Here is a 24797-nt window from a genome sequence, read left to right as displayed (position 1 = left end):
AAGGCACAGATGAAATTATTTTTAAATATTTTTAAGTGTTTGGTAATTTTGTGCATTAAAAATATATGAACCACTAAAATATAATAGCACAGAACATTATTTTTACGGTAAATAAAATTGTGAATATTTTAATAATAGATTAAATAAATACAAAAAAAATAAGGCGAGTTAAATAACAAAATATTTTTAAAAAAGAGACTTCAGTTTAAATTAACTAGAATAGCTCTGAAGAGACTTAAAGACACAGATTGAATGAAGTTGTTTATTAAGATATGTATAAGAGGTTAAGTTGTTTAAAGGGTTAAGTATCATATTGCCTATTTACAATATGGATCGTTTAACAGCCATTGAACATGTAAGAATTGTATAAATCTGTTCTGATTGAGCAACTCTACTTTAGTGATATATATATAACAAAACTACCATTCAAGGTATTATATATTAAGTTTAAGGTTTGTCTATTTACAATATGGATCGTTTAACAGCCATTGAACGTGTTAAAATTGTGTAAATCTGTAATAAGAATTCTACAGACTAATTATGAATGGCACACTATTATTTGTTTATGTTCGAATAATAATAAACGGATAATACTCTATCACAACAATATGAATTATTATACATCGACTCAAACAAGTGACTTTTCAAAAACATAAACATTGAACCAATGAGTCACCAATGACCCACAGAAACCTAATTTAACTCTAAATGACTTATTATTCTTGCACATTCAAAACAAACTGCATGGATAGCAATTTTCATCGGCAGATAAAACCAAACATTCGTTTAAAAATTATATGTTGGAGGTGTCTCAAGCAGAAAGGAGAAAATGCCATGTCAAACGATAAGGAACGTATGTAAATTTTATAAATCATAAATTAAAATGTTGTGATAAATAATAAAGCCATTTTTATGACTAATTTTTTGTTTTGTTCATATTTAGTTCCTTATAAGTAGAAGGGACCATATAGGTATATAACCACCCAACGCTTTATAAAAAAAAAAGAAAATATAAAGATCACACAATCAAAAGTTTAGTCTCGGAGTCATCTTTAAATGTGCAATCAAAACTTTAATTATATTCAATAAAGATATTAAAAACAATTTTATTAAAGATGATAGCGCAGATGAGATAAGTCACTTTAAAATTTGTAGAGCCACTCTTTATATTCTGTGTAAAAAAAGTCCGAAATCTATAATTAGAAAAGAATATAAGTATTGTTTTATTATATTATACGCCCAGTGTGTTTACAATAGTTTATCTAATCACAGTTTTAGATGTTTTGGGATATTCACTCTGACACCCGGGTTTTTTGAATGTCATTTTGTTCTTAAAGCACCATTCCGAAAATCAATGGCATGTTTATTAGTATCCACCTTTCATCAGTTATAGAAGATGGGATCTGTAAAAAAGTTCAAGATACTACATCTTCAGCTTTAGTTATTCTTTCTGTACAAAATTGAACTCTTTCGGCACAAATTTCCTATTGGTTTCATGCCCTATTGATTTGATTTTCATAATGTTATGAACAGGCTTGCTTCCACTACAAGAGTAGACCTATGGCATTGTATTTACAACAGTAATAAATGCAGTCGCTATAATTAAGGAAGCATTATTACTATAACAAAAAAGTCTAGTCAAAACATTTGACAGTATTTTTATGTTAATAACTTTCTGATATCATGTTTTTACTGCAGTTAAAACTACTTATGTTAATGAAATTAAAATTTAGCCGTTTCCATTGGCATAATGTGTTTTAAGCATATGACAAATATTTCAAATTTTGTTTGTTTCCCTTGTGTGAAATTTATTTTAAAGGGTTAATTTATTCAAAATGAGCACATTTATATGAAAACTCTTTGTATAGTAAATTAATCTCTTTGGAGGTCTTAATGAGCAAGACTACATAAATGAGACAGTAAAAACATGGCATAAAGTCTAATAGTGAAAACAGTATTAGTCCATATACTATATACTAATTTTATGGAGTTGGGCACACCATTCCGACCCGACGATGGTTAGTCTGTTGGTGCTTAAAGAATACCACCTCCTCACCGCAAAAAAAAAAAAAATCTTCAAGCACTAGCTATTTGATTTCATCGATATTTTCGTTAACATTGACCATCAAAAGGTGGTCCTAACCAGACGGATCAGCTATCATATGTTTTATACTATTCATATGTCTATATTTTTACATGTGTGATTCAATGCAGGTATTTTCCAACATTTTCCACTATACAAGACACGAAATTTCGTTTGGAACTACATATTAAACACTTTCTTTAGTTATAATACCCATAATAACACTATATTATTAGCAATAATGATCTATGTATTGACGCTGCTAATTAGAACTTAGGACGTAAAAGTTTATTAAGTACTTGGCGTCAATGTATCTCTATCTTAAAAGCAATAGAGCCTTTTTATGAAATAACAAATAAATATGATTAAATTGCAAAATTTCAGTTAAGTTTTATTTGTTACCTAATTTGTCATTGATTGATAGAGTTTTCCATGGTCTAACGTAATAAAATTTTCATTTGCATTGTTTTGCTAAAATATATCTATTGTCTACTCATAAGTAATAAAAACAATACTAAGGTTAACACACTTTTATAACCAAAATAAACAAGAAGCAGTTGACAGCGAATAAAAAAAAACATTATAATTAATATATATATATATTATTAAATAATATGAGAGTAAAACCAGACAGAACCACTTAAATACGTACCAAAAGCATGGCAGGCACTACCAGAAAATATTTTGTATACAACTCGTTGGTATGTATATTTAATCGATTCACTAGTAACCTAGAGAATTGCCGGTGCGCACATTTCGTATGCGAAACAGCTGATGTTTTCCGATCCGAAGGTTACTATCACAGCGAATATACGTACAATAAAGTGGCAAAAACTAATATTTCTTATCTCAGCATATATGTATAATTGATATTTCTTAGATTATGTGTATGTTTGCCAAAATGTTTTTTTTTTTCAATATATACTTCGTTGAATAATTATATTGAATTATAGTGAAAAAGAAGTAAAAATCATGTCTGAAAAACACACCACATGGAACCAAAGTTGGAGTAGAGTGGTCTTATCTCATGGACAAATTTGCCGCTTATTAAAAAGTTTTTTTGTCACAATGGAAAAATTGTTTAAATAGAATTTATATGCTTACGTTTGTAGTTTGGCAATAAACTTTAGCTTATTAACATACATATATACACAGATTGTATTCATATATGTATATAAGTAATATATAATTCATGAACATTATATAGATTATGTATGCAAAAATTAATTTATTATCAAAGCATTCGCCAAATTGTGGAATTTTCTATGAATGCGATTAGAGAAGTATAACTTATTTCCAACAGAGTTGGAAAAGTTTTTCATAAATGGAAATATTAATTTTATAAACGGAATAACATTTTTAGTTAAGTATTTAAAGGGAAAAAAATAATTTAACGGTTGAATCACATATTTCAAGATTTTCCATATTTAGTGTGATTGTCATCTCTTTTATAGACGATAATATTCTAAAAATCTTATAAAATTCATTAATATTACGAAATCATTGTTCAGATAATTTAATGATGAAGATAAGATTAGACTATAAAAACATTAGATTAAAACATAATAGTTTTTTCTAAATAGTTTTGATTGTTTGGTTTTAGAACTTAAATTTTCATGACCGGGTGTGAAAACGCCTATGCGCTACTTAAACAGAAGAAACTCTATTGCCACTAAAGTGAACTTAAACAAATGGAGTTTCTTTTAAACTCTATTTGTTCCAGCATTTAAAGTGGTAACAAAGCGGCGCCAATGCGCTACTCATACGATGGCCAAACCCTTACCTATCGACTTAATACAACTATATTTGTCAAGTCATATAAAACAGCTGTTAGGGTTATAACTAGACTATTATAATTTGCTCGAAATTTATCATAGTAACCATATCATAATTACAAAACTATGATATGGTTACAAACAATCGAACTCGTGCCCTGCCGAATTGGAAGCTCAGAGTCGTTCGAACTTGGAGTTTTGTTAATTTATTATGAAAGTTCATTAACAAATAGATTTGCTGTGTTATATTAAAACGAAATCATATACCAATTGTAGAATAATTGAAATAATTAATTATATTTTTCTTATTAATTGTTAAATTTTAATATCATTCTGTTTATAGAGGCATTATTTGTTGCACTATTTATATATTCCTTCTTATGTATAGAACCAAATCTAGGAATGTAATACTGAGAAAGTCATGCTAATGTTAACTCACAAATACATAAATTAATAAATAAATATTTTTTATAAGATATATAAGATAGACAATAGAATAAAGAGGATGACGTAGATATAGTTTTATTAATATTAATTTATGTTAGATCGTGATCCTGATGATGACTCTCAAGAAGAGTCGAAATATATTATATATTATAAAAATCTTAAACAAACGTTGAATTATTTAACAAATAGTAACCTATAGCTGAATAAAAAAATATTTAAAAACCATTATTATAAGTCTGTGTTGGATTGAATTCGTAATTTCGAAGTTGATTATTCAATCTACAGTGACCGGTCAATAATCTCGCAATACATCTTAGGTTGTTTTTTGATTGTGATATGCAATCTTTGAAGCGTTTTAGGTTGTAAGTCCCTAACAGCAGTTTAGATTGTGCGACTTCTGGTATTCTTTCCCAATAGAATTCTCTTTCGTTTTCCTCTGCACCATTCATAAGAATAGTTAGAGTTCCTTTGCCTAGCCCACAGAATGGTTCTGGGCCTATCATTCTTGAGGTTGCGTATCTTCTTGCAAGTTTGTCTACCATTTCATTGTCTTGGATACCAGCATGTCCCGGAATCCATACTAGGTGCACCTGATTGTTTCAGCCGAGTATGTTCAGCTTGTCAATAAATTTCCATACCAGTTTAGATGATACCTGGTAGGATATGAGTGCCATTATAACTGCCTGGCTGTCAGTAAGTATTGCGATTTTACGATGCCGGTAGTTACGTTTAAGGTTGAAACGGGCGCATCTATCTATCACGTATATTTCCGCTTGAAAGATAGTTGCATTACTACTCTTGCCTGGTCCATAAACACCAGCTCTAGCTCATTGGTGAGGGAGCCGTCAAAAAACCATTATAATATATAATATTTTTATAAGATATAACACAATTTATATTTTTATAAGATATAACACAACTTTTATTTTAATAAGATATACGACAGTTTATTATTTGTAAGATATAAAACAACATTTATTTTTATAAGATATAAAACAACTTTTATTTTAATAAGATATAATACAACCTATATTTTTATAAGGCGACAAGCTTATTAATTAAGTACCTTAATTATATTTGATTCATATAATTAATAGATTATTTTATATAAATTTTGCGCCTTTATTTTTAAAATATATAATTAGAAATGAAACAAATTTGCCCTTGACACAATTTTACGCTTGCGTTTGTTTAAAACAGAAATATTATATATTTATTGTTCATATAAAAGGTATTTATAATCAAATATTTTTATCTAATTTTAGTTATATCAGAACATGTAGTTGAAATTCTAAAGCGCATATGAACGCTTTTTATGAGAGTTGATAGAACGATAGAACGATGAGTTGATGTAAGACACGACAAACATTGCTAAAATGAACTGTAGATTCATGAGATTGCATTCAACTCAGAAGAAACAAACTTTAACTAATCAAGTCAATCAAGTAGTAATATAAATATATAAATAGATATATATTTATATTATTATAATTGTATTTTGTATCATTATCGGCGACTTATCGAAGAAACGTTCTGGCAGTTTGGTACTAGCAAAAGCGATAAACAACGATGATTTTATGCAATGTTTTTACAAAATGGGAATTTAATTTGTTATACGTGCCAGTACAGTACATTTCATGTAAAAATGAATTGAATTATATACTTCATTCTTAATTAAGGTTGTTTTGTCGTTTGAACTACAAAGTGAGTCTGGTACAAAAATAGTTCGCGGTGCTCGTGCACGTAAATGAATCAGCCGGTAATGGAGGCGACATAGTCAATTGGCATTTACGTACCGCAAAATGAACCTGTGCTCAGTAGCGTGACTGGCCATACTTAGTATAAGTCACTGACTCAAAACAAAAAAAAAAAAAAAATTAACATAATTTAAACAGGTTGAAATAAAAAACGTTTCAGTATCTAAATATATGCACATTGAAGTTGACTTTCGAAATGAACTTAAATGAAAATTGCTATATGCTAAGAACTGCTTCATGAAAAACTAGTGAAAGGATGGAATTATAGTAGGTGAATAGAGAAAATAAACATTTAGCTGAAAATGGAGAATTAAAATTGACAAAACGTGTTGTTACGTGATTATGTTCACGTTTTCCAAACGTATTTAGGTCACTTGTTGCACAACAAACAGACGGACAGACATCAAATGTAGACAAACCACTTAGCTTTGGTGAAAAACAACCCTTGGTGAAAGTAATTTTCCATTCACAAATGAAAGTTCTTTTCGTTCAAATATATAATTCAAAAACAAAAAAAAACAAAAAATGAAATAAATATTTGTCTACGTGTATCTGAGCAGGTTTACTGTGCTTCACCGACTGAACTATTTATATTTGAAAGCAGTCTATTATCATTTATCAGGACAAATAGTACTTGGTCTTTAGTTAGACAAGAGTATGTTCTATGAATAGTAGACTACTCCAAGGCAAATAAAAAATGCCATTTTCTTCTCACATCACTCATAAACCACTTAAAACCGGAGCGTAAAGCAGATAGTCGAAATTATAGAGTCACGCCAACTATAATTCAATGAAGTAGAAAATTATTTAATCAGCAGAGAGTTTTATATCAACAGTTTGCAAGGATTACAAGGATTACAAATATATTAATTAATAAAAAATGGCAACTTAACTTATGTTATTCATTGCAGTTTATAGGTTTAATTATAAAAAAAATAAACGACAGATGAAATAATAAATTACGCATAACAAGCTTTTAATTTTTAAATAAATTTTATTTTTATTCTATTTATAAGTTTTTTATATTATATATTTTTTTTTTAATTATTTAATTTTTTTACTAATATTTATCTCGAAACAATTGCATTATTAAAACTTTATTATAATTAATTCATATTTTTCAGTTCTATTCGAGGATAATATATACTAACACTAAATTACAATGGTCTATTAAAAATATATTCAATCACTTTTTCACGTATATTAATATATTGTATTAAAAGTATACTTAATGAGAATTATAAAATCTTTTCGTTTTCGTTTACGTACACGGTTATATGAACGCACTTAGTGAAATATTTGTGTCAATTTATCAATCTGCTGTGTAATAGCACTATTTATAAAAGCAAGAATTATGACAGCACAAAATGCAATGTTTAGTAGTGCAATTTTTTAGCAAATATCGTCGCAATTTAAAATATTTGTGCAAACTGTATTGATCAGCTGTCAATAGAACTTGAGCAAAAAGTACAAACTAAAAATTATTTACAGAGATATTTTTATAAATGAAGTAGTTGTTTTGGAATGAAACTCTGTGTTGACAACAGATACATTTTTGTTTTTTTTTTTTTCTTTGATTGGTTTATTTTTTGAATCTTTCTAAATAGAAATGGACAATAATTTTGTGAATCTTAAAAAAACTAACATATATACTATTGAGCTAGGGTATTTATATTTATCAATGATTTTCTTTTAAGGCGATTTAGTGCAATTCCAGAAGATAAGTGTCGAACATGAAGATTTAGATGCGACTTAAGTTTCTCTCAGAATTTAGACATATATTGGCTAATAACTTCTTTCACAGCTGGTAAATTTAGGTCTTTGTGTAGGTTTTTAGCGCACAAAGCTTGTCGGAGAATTTTATTTTCTACTCTCTGGATTTTTTTCTATATTTATGTTACACGCTAAACACCACTGTTCTATACCATAGGTTCAAATTGAATTTAATATTTATTTGTAAGATAAATTTACACCATATAAATTTAAGCGGTAAAATTTTTGTGTAAATTTATCAAGTTTGTGTACACTATTTTTCATACAAAATACGACACATCATTTACCAAGAAGATAAATTTATACGTTTATAAGGTTTATAAGGCATTTATCTCTTTAGAAGAGTACCCCTAATATGTAGTTGAAATATTTATATAATACAATAAAACAAAAACTAAAACTACTATTTTAAACTATGATTCTCCCTCTCTCTTCATTTAGAATACAAAAAGTATATCGACAATAACTTTACTACAATTCACCCCCTCGCTTTTTTATTCAATAAAGAGTTAAAAATAAAATACATCCGTTATTAAGGAATTGAATTTAAAACTGTGAACATAATTGTCCATGAATTTTGTTTGATAATAAGTTGATTAACTCAGGTACACATTTACGATGAAATCTTTACCACATGGACCCCCTAGATATGCTAATGTTTGAAATATTGTTTAAAACATCACAAATCATTTATTTTTGGTGCACATATAAAACAAAACACTTAAAATTTAAGTAGATTTGTATATAAAAATAATAAATATTTTTATTATATTAATATTTTAAGACATAAAAAATATTAATAAAAATTATTTTAACTGCACACTCGGATAAAAATAAAATAATACAAAATATTTAATTGAAATTGCAGCAAAAACTATAAAATTTTTGTTACTCTTCATAGTGTAATAACAATATAAAATAAAACTAAAATAAACTAACATAAGAACTAATAAAAATTTATTTAAAAACAACCAATAATTTTGATTTCAAAACTTTGTAATTTGTTTTCCCCCTAAAATTCTTTGAATACTCATAAGTCTATATAATCTATAAATAAATAATATGTTAAGACCAACTTACAATAATGCCAAAAGCAAATAACTATAAATAAATACATAAATAAATAATTTAATGTATATATTCTGTAATAACATATATATATTATGTATTATATATACATATATATTTATTATTTCGTACTTCTTTTAAACCAAAAATAGTCGTTCTGCTTCAACAGCAAGCATGTTGTCCTATTATCGCATCAATTTAACGAATTGCGGATCTACGCTTATGTGCCTTATTGGGTCTTTCAAATCGAGCAGAACCCGACAAAAGTTCTCCCTGGACGAAACAAATCCAAGCAAATGGTCGCATGTCTTTTTAGAAAAATCGGTCATGTTGCAACTGTATCACTGGAACAACTTAAAACGGTCAAGTCTACCGTTCTTGTACTTGATCATTTTGATCTATGATGGTCAAGTACAAGGTGTAAATTCAAAAATAAAATATATATTACGTAGTACAAAAAAAAAACATATTCTTGGTTCCATCACTAAACAAAACGTATCTAAATTGTATCAGAAATGAAGTAATTCGTAAAAAGACCAACGTTACGATTATTTAGTGGTTAATAAGAACAAAAAAGCAGGTTCGAAATTAGCATATTTTAAGAATATCTAATGACTGTTTCATTTAAATTGCTTGAGATATAAGACCTAGCGGAAGATGTACACCGGAAAGATCACCCAAACGTTGGGAAGTGACCTGTGTATAAATGAAGATGTTCATTAAACTTATCTTACATGTTATATAAAATATGACTTAAAAATAAAAATACTTTATTATACTTATGTTATTTGGAGAATAACAAGTATGAATGATATCTAAAATAAAAAATCCAAGAAGAAGAAGAAACAATTGTCTGTTTCATCATAGTAGTGCTAGGACACAAACATCTAAGATGATCCAAAAAAAAATTAAGAAGACAAGACAATATTTTTTTAAAAATAGAACACTGGAATTTTTGGGTACTAATTTATATAAATATTGTCGGAAATATTTTAGGAGGGTTTACATCCCAAGCATCTCCGCTGGTAAACGCCCCTGATTATGTTTGTTTTTCTTGTTTTGATGTTTTTAAAAATTTCGGGTTTTTTTTAAGTTTAAAATATGTCACAAATAAAAATTAAAAAATTATATACCAAAAATGCCGTATGTGCATGTCTAAATTTGTACGTGAAATCGTAAATAACGACCTATAAAATGCAATCTAAAATTTGTTAAGTTTGTTGCTATAAACAACCGCGGTAAACACACAGACAAGCATTGCAAAATATTTCTAAATTTTTATAAACAAACAAACATATTCATACATATATTAGCAATGTTGGCAAAATAATATATAATATAATTCATGTATAAATATTAGAGTGTATTATTTATAATGTGCAATATTTTTTTAACTTTTTCTTAAGGATTGTTTTTATTTTCGCTTAGTTTGTTGACCACAATGAACATTGAAATTGTGGGCTAAAATAAATTAGTGTTTTTTTTTTAAATTTAATTATTTATTGTTGTTAATTTTGTATTTATTATTGCTCTCCCTCTCTCTCTCTCTCTCTCTCTCTTGCACCTTTTCTTTCTCTCTCTCTCTCTCTCTCTCTCTCTCTCTCTGACGTTTAGAGACACTAATTACATTGAGAACATATATGGATACACCTCTGTTTACAATGAACTAAGTCAATGTGCTAGAAAAAGTTGAAACAGACATCTTTCCTATCGTCTCACCTCAGCACCTGGCCATCAAGCCATCTGAAATTATCGCGTAGTTGTGTAATTCACTGATTAAAACGTGTTCACAAGATTCAGTTGCAGCAATCGTGACGCACATAAATACTTAAGGCATTTATAATTCAATTTGTAATGCATAGATACTTTTAAGGAATTGTCAAATCAGTCATCTTGAGCAATTAGAAAACTTTTAAAATTGTTGTAAACTTGCCAAATTATCAATACTACAAAGTCAATAAATTTTCAAGAATATTTTGAGCTCTTTCATAATTACTTATGAAAATAATAAAAATAATATTAGAATCTTAACTAATATGCACTTCAAGTAAGCTTAAAATAATATCTGGAACAGTGAAATTGAATATTTATTGAAAGAGTAACAATGAAATAAATACTAACTATTGGCAAAAATTGATGTAAACAAAGTTATTATATTATATATAATACATAAATATATATATTATATACAAGACTAATAAAATATAAGACTAATTGACTAGTCTTAAAAATTTATAATAAAATATACACAGTGTACTTTGTACACTTTACATATATTTTCCGATTTTTGTCTGTGACTTAAGCAAGATATATTTGAATACAGATTTCAAAAAAAATATATCTATTTTTTTTATAATCAAAATTGTAATAGTTAATATTTAAGATGTATAGATCGAATAAGTGTCTATAACAGCTTAATCCGCAAAATTATAACAACCGAAATGATTGGGCTGGATTGGGCTTTTAATAACGACTGGATGAAGCGGTTCTGAAATAGTTCGATACTATGGTTTGATTAATTGATTCTGCCCAACATTAACGGTTCCAAACAGAATTTGCAAAGTCATGGTTTCGTTCAGTGGTTGAGTTAATTATATTAAAAAGGTAGTGGTTATAAATTGGTTCACAGCCCTGTGTTCAATCTAATATAGATGTATACATTAATTAATTAAAATTTCGAATATTTCACTAGGTTCAAATAAAAAAAATATTAAATTTTTGCAGTGATGTGTCAAACATTTACAAGGGAGAAGAAAACAGATGTCGATTATATTAGATCATATTATAGATTTCTGGACGAAAATAGCATACAATTACTAATAACTGATAACAAAATTTCTGCTTAACAAATTTGAATACAATAATATTAAAAAAAATAATATTATTATTTCAATATGATATACAAATGGTTTTACAAAACAGAAATTAAAACTTAATTAAGTTTGCACAAAGAACTTTTTAAAGTCCAGACCTTGGTCATATTACGCAAATTTGAATTGAAGTAATAGTATATGGATAGAGAAAGAGATAGCGATATACATACATACATATGTGTATATAAATATAATATTGTTTCTTTTTCACTGCAACATATTTAATAGCACTAAAAACAGAAAATATTGAAAACATACATATTTATTAAAAAGATAAAACATATTGTAATGAATATTTTGTCATAGATATATTTCAATGTATAGATAGATAAGGTTTTACATAGCGTATAGTAAGGCAATTAATGTAATATAGTTTTTGTAATTTAAAAACTAACATTTTGTAAACACCCCATACGTTTTTTTTCGTTTCACGGTCCAAGAAATCAAGAATTTACTGGAAATGTTCAGGAAACTGCGTGTATGGTCTAAACACGTAGGAGTTTCAATTATACTCAAATATCTATCATCAGTGGTGTTTGGAAAAATTTATTGATTTAATAAAATCCGTATATATTTATTGGGCCTGAATTTGGATTTGTAGAAACTGATAAATTGGAAAAAAAATGACTCATGCTCGAATATTTATTTTGTCATAATTGACTTCGAAATGAAATTTAAATAAGAAGCCTATAGTCACACTTGATATATGGATATAAATATCAATCCTACGTTATTATAATTATAATGTTAATGGATCAAGTTTAAAATAATTTCAAACTTAATCAAACTTAATATAGCAAATGTTCTCATCTGTTTTTTAAAGGTTAACATGTCAAATGAAGTAACTTAATGAAGTAAACTTATCTTAATTAACCTAATCTAATCTCACCGTACCTTAACTAACCTCACCTAATCCAATGTATAAAGTATAAAATTAAGTAAAATAATAAATTGCTCACTAATATTATAATTAATAAATCTAGTACAATCGAGTACAGTAGAGATGTATTTTTTTTTCTTTTTTTGAACTATTGAACTATTTACATTGAACGAGTTATCAGCTCAAATAGGGAATATTTTCTTGAAAGTTAATTAAAAGTAATTTATAAAAATGTACATACTTTGCAAAAAAAATAAAACTTTATTAGTGAAAAAGTTTTAAATAAATCCCCAAATTAATGATTTCAATTAAAAATTAATAAAAATATTCATAAATCATATACTGTGTATCGGTAATACGGTTAAATTGTAGATGCAAAAAGTGTATTTATTGATTGAAATAGTTTTTATTAAATATTTTTTGTACAATTATATACGGACAAATTTCTAAGGAAATAATATTGAGAAAAATATGAAATTTATTTTTAAACAAAATGTAAAATATCACGTTTCACAAAACTTTTCACACAAATTTGTGTTCACTTCAGTTAAACAATGTTGTAATAATTTACTTATAAAATGGGAAAATCAATTTCTACATCACCCACTTGACAACTGAATACATTAATAACTACCCGGTTTATCCGGTGATATATTTAACCCAATTACATTAATTAGCAAAATAATTTATTTATTAATTAATTTTCCAATTATGTGAGAGTAATATAAGATAATATTCCTGTTACAACCTTCAATCATTCCTACTCAAGTTTTTACTAACACTATTCTATGGTATTGTCTGGTAATACCAGAAATTTAGGAAGAAAGTAAGTAACCAACCCTAAGAAACTAAAAGTTAGGAAATAAATGAAAATCAGAAGACCATTCTAAAACAACATCAGAGAACAATAATATACGACGGTAACGGAAAAACTTGAATATAATGCTCGGTGAATTATGGTGCTTATAATTATAGTAAGTCGTACTGACAATCGGTAACATTTTATACGGTAAGCTGTACCTTACCAAAGAAACAGAATCTAAGCTATGCTCTTACCAAGATCCAGGATAATAATACAATACTTATAATATCATACAATACTAACATGGCCGCCGCAATTATCTGCCAAACCATTACTTTATTTACTCCAAGACATATGTACTTAAAACACCCATAATACGAGTTTATACTAAAAACATCCGACCAAGCTTATACTGATTTTCAGTAAAGAAAGATAATGGCGATAGAAGAATATAACTAATAGAATCGATTTCACCTATTACTTTAGTATGTAATGTGTTATTGCTCAGTAGCCTTTTTAAATGAAATAAATCTAGGGTTTAACAATAGCAATAACAACATCTGCAAGCCCATATATATGGGTGGGTGCAAAATCATGCAAATCTTTTAAGAAAACTGAAAAAGTGAAGACAATTTTACTACAGTTTCAGAACAAAGTTTAATACTAAATATTAAATAACTAAAAGATATTCAATATTTAGATATTTATCTTTGGATATTTAAGAAATTAATAATTATAAATTAAATCACCTTAAGAGAACCGTTTTTAAGTTATATTAAAGATTTATTGACTTAATATATTTTTTATGTAGAACTTTCTTTAGCAACCTAAAGAAAATCAATCCTAGATTGATATCAATCTAAATATTGATATCAAAAATGCAGCCCACTCTTTCATACGTTTTCTTTCGTTTTCTGGGCTATAAAATTATATACCGCATTTATTAACCGAAAGCGGTTATATGATGCTATATATATTTCAGACGATTTTTTTTTTAATTTTTTGGACTAAGAAATCATTTTCCGTATTCGTTAATCGAAACTGTTCTGAATATAAATAGATACAAAAAACTCAGTAGAGTTATAAATTTATAGGTATATGATTATAGCGCTGTAAGAAGGTTTATTGAACCTATGGGAGGGAAGGAGTGTTAACGAACTTTTGTAGGCGATATTCCTACCAATAAAAATAATTTCATTCTCTTTTATATTATCAGTATTAGAAACCAATTTTACTATATTTATTAAAAATAACAATATTAAACCATATTTAATAAATTTATCATATACATACATACATACGCATCTATATGTAATAAAATAAGATGGAGCATTTCGAAAAACAAGACAAGACTTATTGATATAGTATTTACTAAAAATATATTTAAAAATATTGTCATAACGAACTAAAAAATTTATTTTATTTTTAAAATGTACATATACACTTATACTTATGTATTACATTTATATACATTTATACATACATATACTGCTTTCTACACAAATTATTTGTTAAACAAATAAGTAGATACATTTACTATTCAAATGTATAGTACTACCCATTAGTATCCGAGTTATGTGGACAGAAACTGTTGCAACCACTTGAAACTGCAGTATTTTGCGCTTGAAGAAGCACAAAAACAAAAAAAATAACAAAAAAAATAACAAAAAAATAACAAAAAAAATAACAAAAAAAATAATAACAAAAATAATAACTACAATAGTAAAAACAACAATAAAAAATAATAAATAAACAATTTAAACCACAGAAATGAAAACAATAAAATAAAATAAGAAACTTTGCCGGTTTCAACTTATGTATTATTCTAACATTTTTCTTCATTTAAGTAATTGACAAAGGGGTTAACCCAAATGACTTGAGGTAAGAGGAATACTTCAGGTGAGCAAATAAAAATATTTTATTTATTAAAAACAATGAATGCACATGTATATTCTTAACGAAGTATGACTTCAAATAATTGTTTACCTAAAAGAAATTATACAAAATATTTTTATTTCTCTTTTGCGATTTTTAATAATTTTGAAACCTATTAGATTATTTTTTTATTATTTATTTATTAATAAATTATTTGCTGCACAATATTAATAGTAAAATAATGTTTTAATAAACTGATTATTTAAATCTAATATCATGTTTCCACTGCAACTAAAACTACTTATGCTAATCAAAACAAAATTCGGTCGTTTCCATTGGCATAAGCTGATTTATGCATGTGTGTGTGGGTGAAATAGCGTGTTTGTTTACATCTTACATATAAGACATATGACAAATATTTCAAATTTTGGTCGTTGTGGTTGATGAGAATTCATTTTTAAAATTTGCATGCGATATTTTTTGCTTTAAATCAGTTAATTTATTCATAATGAACTCATTTATATGAAAACTCGTTGCATAGTGTATTATACTCATTAGCGACCTTTATGAGCTTTACTGCCTAAATAAAACAATGGAAACGTAGTGTTAATTGATCAGTTAAGTTAACCTAACCTTTGGCACCATCAATTATAACAAATATGTATATATTATTATATCAACATATACTGATATGCACACGTTATTAATGATGGGTGATCCGCAATGCATAGTATTAATTTATATTATTCAAAAAATCATGCATTCATATGTATAAAATAAAATAAACTTGAATTCATCACAAATCAGTTACTAGATTATTAAAACACATTCTAGACTTTTAGTATTGTGTTACTATACAAATAGTCTGTTATAGGATTTAACGGCAATGAAACAGCAGACAAGCTTGCAAAGAAAACTGATATAACTCTTTTTGTAGGCGAATTTACTTGGGATATATCCACTTATCAGATATAGCTATAGAGATATCGAAAATAAACTATTTGAGAAAACTTGAGCCAAATCCAAAGGCCTAAGGCAATCTAAACAGTTCGTTTTATTCAACAACAAATATGTGTCTCAGTCTAAATAATTCTGAACTGAAATAAATCAATGGTTTCTAATACCCTTTAAAAAAAATCATTTAAATTCTGTGATATATTAATTGAAATACACGAACATCTTAGCTGATTATATCACTTTGATTGATTTAAATTTGTATTAAACCAAGAAATTAAATCAGATTTCTTAATCAGACAAAGACACATTGTCAAAGAGACATAGTCTGATCACTTGGGAATCCATAACACTATTCCATTTCAATTTTTTCCAATTTAAATTCTAAATCTTAATTTTACTGAATAACTATAGGTACGAGCAAATAATGATAAAACCTGCTATTTCAAATTTATATAAAACTAAAAAATTATTTCCAATATTAAGTCCATTAATAACTTCGTATATAACATACTTCATACCCATTAATTTAATTTTGGCTTTTTAGATAAAATTCTGGATACGTTTGTTTATCACTCAGGGACCCTGAGTCAGGGTTGACATGTTGCATCAATAATATATACGTGTAGTTATGATTTCTGAGTTAGGCTTAGGCATTTACGCACTGTGACCAGCTTGATCTATTGTGCACCATATTCTAACGGTAATGGTTATGGTTTGAAATATGTAGGATTTATTTTATTAAAAATTTTGTAGAATTTGAAACATTTAAGGCACCAGCAGACGAGTGAATCCGCTAAATTTATAAATTATATATTCCCGTTATCTCATAGATTCCGATAATTAAACTCTAGTATATTGCACATATTATATACTCTTATGCAGAAATTAATGAGTAACACAGTTTTAATATGTAGAAGAAAAAAACCGAGTTCAGAATTTCACGAAAGACATACTATATTACAAATCTACATATGTTTCTATCTCTGCTATTACATTTTCTCAAGTGTTTACACACACTAAAGATAATAAAAAGTTCTTATCACAATTGTTCCCATCATGTGAATGAATGACTGACTAGAGAGAAATGCACATTGCAACGAAGCTTGTAATATTTAAAGGGTGGGTAGTGATAGTCGTACCTAGATAAATGTATATTTTTAAATATTTAAAAAATTCCTTATTTACTCGTAGTACAAATTGCAGATTAGAAGGTTTTCGTTTAGAATTTATTTCTCACATTTAGTCATAGCATGCTACTTTCTTCAGATAAGAGACACTCTTGGGGATGGAGGAATGGAGGTAAGTCAACATACATCAGAATCTCAGCTACTTATCGTGCTTCTTATCTGAAAATATCAGTAATACTAGAACGTTTCAGAGAAAGGTGGCAAAAAAAAGAGATTCGACAATAATGCGCAATTCATTGCACTGATACCGAAAGTTCGAAGTTCGAAAAATGTTCGCCAAAAAATTCATCAAAAAAAAAATTCAAACAAAAAAAAAAATAAATTTTTTAAAATTTTTTGTAATTCCGGTAAAAAAACGTATTTTATTCTTCTTTCCTTTTTCTTCTTATTTATATTTTCTTTCAATTTTTTTACTTAAACAAAATAATTTGGACTTGTGGGCTGCGTGTATTAAAATTTTTTGAAGAAAAACACGTGAAGAACGCATGTTCAAGTTTCTGTTTTGTTTTTTTATTTATACTTTTTTGTTTTTATTTTATTTTTGTTTTTATTTTATTTTTTACTCTATTTTATTTTCCAATGTTTGTTTTTTTTTCTTAATTATCATTTAAATTAAATTTTAAATTTTGCTTTAAGCGTGTGCATCTTTTGCTAATTTTTTTTCGATGATTTGCGATTTATTTTTAAGTTTTTAGTTTATTTTTAAAAATTAATATTAATAATTAATATAAAAAAATTAATAACAAAAAAAATATTATTTTTTTTTAGTCTGTTATGTGAAGTAAATGATAACCAAAATAGGATTCGGAAAAAAGAGGACCTAGGACAATAAATACTTAGAATCTTATTTCACATTACATACTTATTCTCCAAAGTAATCCACACCAATTTCGTATGATACCCAAGATCTGCATATAATCTGTAGTAGATGCTATATATTATTACTATAAGAATACAGTACCATCCTAGCCTATTTCGTATGATACTCAAGATTTGCAGATAATCTGTAGTATACGCTATATACTATTACTATAAGATTACAGTACCATCCTAACCTATTTCGTATGAAAAGTTATTGTTAATAATATAATAGGTATCCGTCATACGACTTGACGAGCCACATTTGGTAAAAAAAAAATTTACCGATGATCAATATTTTATCTCCCAACATTTAAAATGTATACCGAATTTAGCCATGTTTTTGACAATGTAAACAGAACTGAAATTGCAGTAACATTAATAGGACAGGACGATACTACAAAGCCTGTTAGAATAACATGTTTGACACTAACACAAATGCAAGAAAATACTCTATCAACAATAGCATTTAACGTACTAAGGTTCCAAGAATGACTGGGTCTACATCTAGGAACCACTCGTAGTTCGACGACCAAGTGCCTTCTTTCAGCACTCTCAAAAACGACTACACAGGCAGATATATACGGGCACCTACAACCACCTTTGTAGCAACACAAAGGAATTAACAAAATAGATCATGATGGGATTATGTTAGCTATACTGCTTACTGCTTAGCTATATGCGTACGCTTACAATCAAACAATTCTAACAAATAACAGAAGAGAATTAAGTACGATCTTAGGAACTAACTATTTAATGAAAAGAATAGGTTTAAAAATAACTGAAAAAATGCTACAATGTTGATTATTTAAGAGCACAAATAATTTTGTCTATACAAAACTATTTACATCAAAAACTAAATCGTTCAAAAGGACCTATTTAGACAGTTTTACTCATTAAGGCTGCTGATGAAGATAATTTACCAAACAAAAAGCTTTCATATAAATGAGCTTATTATAAATAAATCAACTCATTTAAGACGCAAGATGTCGAAGAATACAACACTTAAATATAAATTACTTACAAAAAAAATTACCATACTTTGAAATATTTTTCATATGTTTTATAGGTAAAATATGAACAGACAAACTATTTCACATGCATAAATCAACTTATGCCAATGGAAACGACAGTATCTTAGCATAAGTAGTTTTAGCTGTAGTGGAAACATGATATGAGTTTAATATGAGTAAAACACTTGTGAAACCAATTCTTGGACACAAATATAACACAGACATTAAGATTGGTTGTTTTAAAACAGCTTAACAAGTTAGAAGAAAAAATAATACCTCATATACTTGAATGACTAAGATCATCAGATTACAGCGAGAATATTGATTGATTGGTTGATATTAAAAAAAATAATAAACTACGAAGAATATTCAAAAATTTTGTAATAACTCGATACGAAAATATGGTTTGCATATGAAAAACTGTTCTAAGTTATGACAAACATCCGGCATAATGACTGAACTAATTACATTGTGACCTTTTCAAAAAAATTGTTATATTTTTTAGAAAATCTGTATATTAGTAATGTAGATAGAATATATAATATTAAAAAATCGTCAAAATTTTGAAGAACCTTATACATTATTATAGATAAAGTTACTCGGTCTCTACTGACTATGTTTACTAAATTAATAATATTTTAAAAATTTGTTTCAATTTGGAAACCATTCTTAAAATCACAAATTACACAATCCATTTACTAGATTTAGAGGACTTTGAAAAAAAAAATAAAGCAATGAAGCATTTGTATTAAGAAGTTTATTAGTATTTAATAAAAAGCAATAAAAAGCAATTGATATCATTTAAAAAGATTATATTATGGGTCAGGATTTGGACCTATCATTATCAGCTAACCATAAAAAGTTTAATCAAGAATGGTTCTACAATTATGAAATTTATGATAATGAATTGTTAAATAATTAAGCATTAAACATTTTATTTTCTATTAGTTGAAGACCAAGAATATATAGAAATCATAATTAATATTTAGAAAATTCTCTTTAATGTGAAGAGAATTTACGAAAATCCAGAATAAAAGAAACTGAAAATGTTATAATTTTAAATAACACAAGATGATATCCTTGTTCAATTTGTATGAGATCGGTACAAATTTGTATATAGCTCTTATGCATACTGACCATTGAGTTGTATTTTTTTATGGAAATAATTAAATGTTTTAAACTCATTTATTTAAGTGTTAAGTAGTACAGCTTATATTACCTCTTACTACTTAAACTTATCGGTTTCAGTTGGATTACAGATAATATGCTCTATTAGTTGATTGTTCATACATATATAGTTTTTTTTTAAGAAAAATTTTTGTCTGTATAAATACATTCATTGTAAGCGATTAGACGAAACATTCTCTACTCATGATGAACTCATACAAAAAAAAAAGAAGAATGAGGAATGGATAGGTTATTAGTATTTAGAAAATATCTTATATATTTACACTGTTTTTTTACCAACGAAGCATAAATCTTATTAAGGGTCTAATTTGAGTTAGGTTTCTAAAACATTTAACTCAACAATGCTACGTATCTAGTAAATATATTCTCTATTATTTAAGTTCAATATTAACATATTTATTGTTACATTGTATTATACATTATAACTATACAGATATTTATATCAAGATATTCATATGAATATCTATAGTGCATACTACAGCTACTTTTGCAATATTTCAAACTGATGCCTCTAAACACTTGAGTTCGCATATCTGAATGATACAAAAGAATGAGAAATTACATATCGGATTCAATGTGAATGATAAAAGTGGAGAGCAACACCTAGTATACGTTATCACAAGAAAATACCACAGAAATTAAAGAACAAAATATACAAAAGGTTGATCAGATCAACGATGACGTATTGGGTAATACCACGAAAATAATATTACAAATATTAAAAAATTATATTATTAATTGTTGTGGTAGCAAAATAACCTTCATCGGCGCAAAGTTCCTAGAAACTTATCTTCAATGTGAAGGCTATGTAACGAAAGAGCTTGAGGACCCTTATTAGGTCCTTATTAGTAACATTACCATGACGTTCTCAGCAGTGACGACTGCTCTAAGGTGCGGAGGTGTGCGGTGAACACCCTAATATAATTTGCAAAATGTTAAATAACATAGGTATATAAATTTATTAAGTATCTTTACATCAAGAATTATTATTATTTATTACATTTCCATATAAATATATATTTTTAAAGTTTTAGCAAAAACAATTAAATATAATTGTCTATGAAAACTCAATCAATTTGCTTCTGTTAGCTGCTATACTTGTTAGTTGTGCTCATATATTTGCAGCTCAAATCACAGACATTTATATTTTATTTCGTCTCTCCCCTTTGTGTGCAAAGAAGTTGGACGCACATTCATATTTTGCATATGAACAAAATAATGTGCGTGTGCTCCCGTTCGTAATATCAGAAATAGAGATTTATATAGTGGGAATTGTATGAGAGTAATTTTCTGTTCTATTCGAATATCAACTGTATGCATACGAATCCAACATGATGATTTGCCAAAGTGATTGCATGAGCGGCTGAAGTTTGCAGCTCATCTCACCATACATTTCTATCACATTTCGTCTCTCCCCTTTTAACAGCAGCACCAACGAATTTCTGTTCTTATTGTGCGGGGTACTTGTGCGCACATTGCAAGTGGTTTCGATTTTGTTTGATCACTGCACAAACATGTATGTTTCTAAGTACAAACTCTTTTGTTTGAAAAAATTTGGTTTGATGTTACGAGAATTATGTGAAAAGTTTTGTTTCTTCCATATTGATATAATATTAAACTTGTATATAAATTATTAATTTAATTTGTTTAATATGTTATTTTGTTAATGAATTGTAATTATAATATTGCACGAATATATTGTTGCCTTATATAATATAGTTATTATTAATAAAAGATCTCATATATTTTAATATAAGTGGTACATGTAAAAACAACATTAAAGAAGGGCCGCACACCCTTCCAGATAGGGCACGCGTCGTCACTGGTTCTCAGTATATAAATCATGCAACTAATAATGCCTCTACAAACAGAATAGTATTGAAATTTAACAATTAAAAATAAAAAATATAATTAGTTAATTCAATTATTCTACAGTTGATTTATGATTTCGTTCTAATATAAACACAGGAAGTAAATTTGTTAATAAAACTTTCACAGCAAAGTAACAAAACTCCAGAAAAACAGTTGAACATAAAAGTCAAGTACGACTTTGGGTCAGTTGGTTAAGGAGCGCTGATTCTGAACTTTAAATTTGGCAGGGCACGAGTTCAATCCCTGATACTTGCAATCTCAAAAAATAATTAACGATAAATTAAATACAAAAATTACTTCCAAGACCACTGATGATGGGTATTTGACAATACTCAAAACGTCTGTATGATGAGCCAAAAATTTAATTAATTAAAATAATATAAAAATGAATGTTTGTTGTTGTAGTTTCACTACTGTTCGAAAAACCTCTTTAACAATTCTAATGTGAGAATTTAATCTAAAGCAAAGTCTTTATTTACAAACTTTTGAGCCGAAATAAACTTCACGGGTGAAGTTTAATAAGATTAATAATATTTTCAGTTTGTGATTGTATTATTAGCATATACTGAAACAACGAAGAAAACGTTGTGAAATAGAAAATTTATCAGGATGATGACGACACACATAAAAGAAATTATTCTAAATTCTTCATTTCCTCACCTAACTTTTTTTGGGCAATCATATGTCATCATAATCATATGTGGGTCAGAGAAATGTGCTCATTTGCACTAGAGCACATGTACTCCACTACAAGAACTGTCTTTCATTGCAAATATGAATAGATAATATGTATGTAAGTACGTAAAGAAAATAGATATGTCTGTCTGTCGTTCATACTATATTAGCACATGAAGCTCATCAATCAAATGTTAATTATTTGCTACTATTTTTGTACATAAATTTACAAAGCGCTAATAGCGACTAATGAATAAAATACACACTAAAATATTAATAAAATTAGCAGCAGTTGTACAATAATATATTTGCTGGAACTTACCCGCCGGCCACCAAATGTATGAGGGTATCGCGCTGATTCTGCGACATAATCGAAGGAATGGTGATCCTCCTGCGTAGGTTGAACTTTAGTTTTTACTCTAGGGGGAGGAAAGCAGTACTTATCGCACTTGAGTTGATTTGTTGATTTGTTGATTTGCTTATTTGATTATTTATATGCACAATACGATTCCGGCGCCAGAATCAAAAGAACAACAACAAACCACACTTGCGTACGTAAGCGCGACCGGCAAGGCAAGTAGACTCAAATTGTCGATTTGCATAAAAGAATGAAGTCAACGGGCGCGATTTTTATATTTCACTGAAAATTTGCGTTTACGTTAACGTTTGCGTTTGCGTTTACGTTTGCGTTTGCTAAACAATATAAACAATATAATATACAGTTTACATTGTCCTTCTTGATAAGTGAACAGTTTACATTAATAATAATTTCTTGTCTAAAAATTCACAAAATCTTTTACTGAACAATAACGAGGAAATATTATGCTTTTCTGTATTTTCGAATTTATTGTCAGGAAATTTTAATCGAGCTTTGACAGGAAAGTCACAGCCTGCGTTAGTTGCGTTACTTGCGTTACTTGCGAATGTAGCAACGCAATTTGAGGTTTTGATTTCGGTACGTGCAAATCATGCAGTCGCGTACGTAAAAAACAACAATTGAAATTATGATTTTTGTTGTACGTTTTAAACTTATTTTTGTTTGTTGTTTTCATAAATAAATGGCGGCGAATTACACAAGAACCAAATTATCGAGCACTGATTTTAAGCACAGCAAGTTATGTAATATTCTATTTACTTAATTGTTTAAGTTAAGTATTTTGAAAATAAAAAGAAATGAATAATTAAATTTAGTTAGATCAGCTGCAGTTGCAATTGCTTATCACGCGTCAAATTATTTATTTTGTACATTGACTATGCATGTTATTGCAATTTAAAACTTGCTCGACATACAATCAAATATCAAATATTTAATAAGCCAAAAGAAAAATATACTCGAATTTTTTCTATGTCGTTACAAAAAAGAGTACTCAACATTAGCCGCAATCACACGAATTATGCATCTCGTACTTATATTATATTTTCCTTAATTCAAACTAAAATAATATATTTACTGATTTCAATTTATTTGCAACCATTCGCGGCCAATTGTATTGGAGAAATGATTTCGAAGCAGTTTACTTCCACTTTATTTTTGCTCGTGTTCTTTTTGTGTGTTTTCTTTATTGTAGTTTTTGTTTTTGTCGTAGTACAAATGTCAAACAGTGTTAAGCAAAACTGTCATGAAAGCAAAAACACGGTACGACTTCTTGGCGCTGTCTTATTTTTTAAATATAGTACGTATTATTATAAGGTCTATTCCACGAGCTACTTGTAG

The 24797-nt window shown here is 27.6% G+C and overlaps 1 protein-coding gene across 2 annotated transcripts in view; it reads right to left on the bottom strand.

The window, feature by feature from the left end:
- Positions 1-24595, bottom strand: part of LOC119688114 (mitochondrial carrier protein Rim2) — a 46341-nt gene extending 21746 nt beyond the window's left edge. For both annotated transcript variants that reach the window (XM_038102764.1, XM_038102765.1), the window contains exon 1: positions 23406-24595. In XM_038102764.1, the coding sequence (XP_037958692.1) occupies positions 23406-23452 (47 nt within the window). In that variant the 5' untranslated portion in view covers positions 23453-24595. The remainder of the gene's footprint in view (positions 1-23405) is intronic.
- Positions 24596-24797: the final 202 nt, after the last annotated feature.

This window comes from Teleopsis dalmanni, chromosome X, assembly GCF_002237135.1.
Source record: "Teleopsis dalmanni isolate 2A chromosome X, ASM223713v2, whole genome shotgun sequence".
Lineage (NCBI taxonomy): Eukaryota > Metazoa > Arthropoda > Insecta > Diptera > Diopsidae > Teleopsis > Teleopsis dalmanni.
Note: the sequence above shows the minus strand (reverse complement) of the source record. Positions and strands in the feature narration are given on the sequence as shown.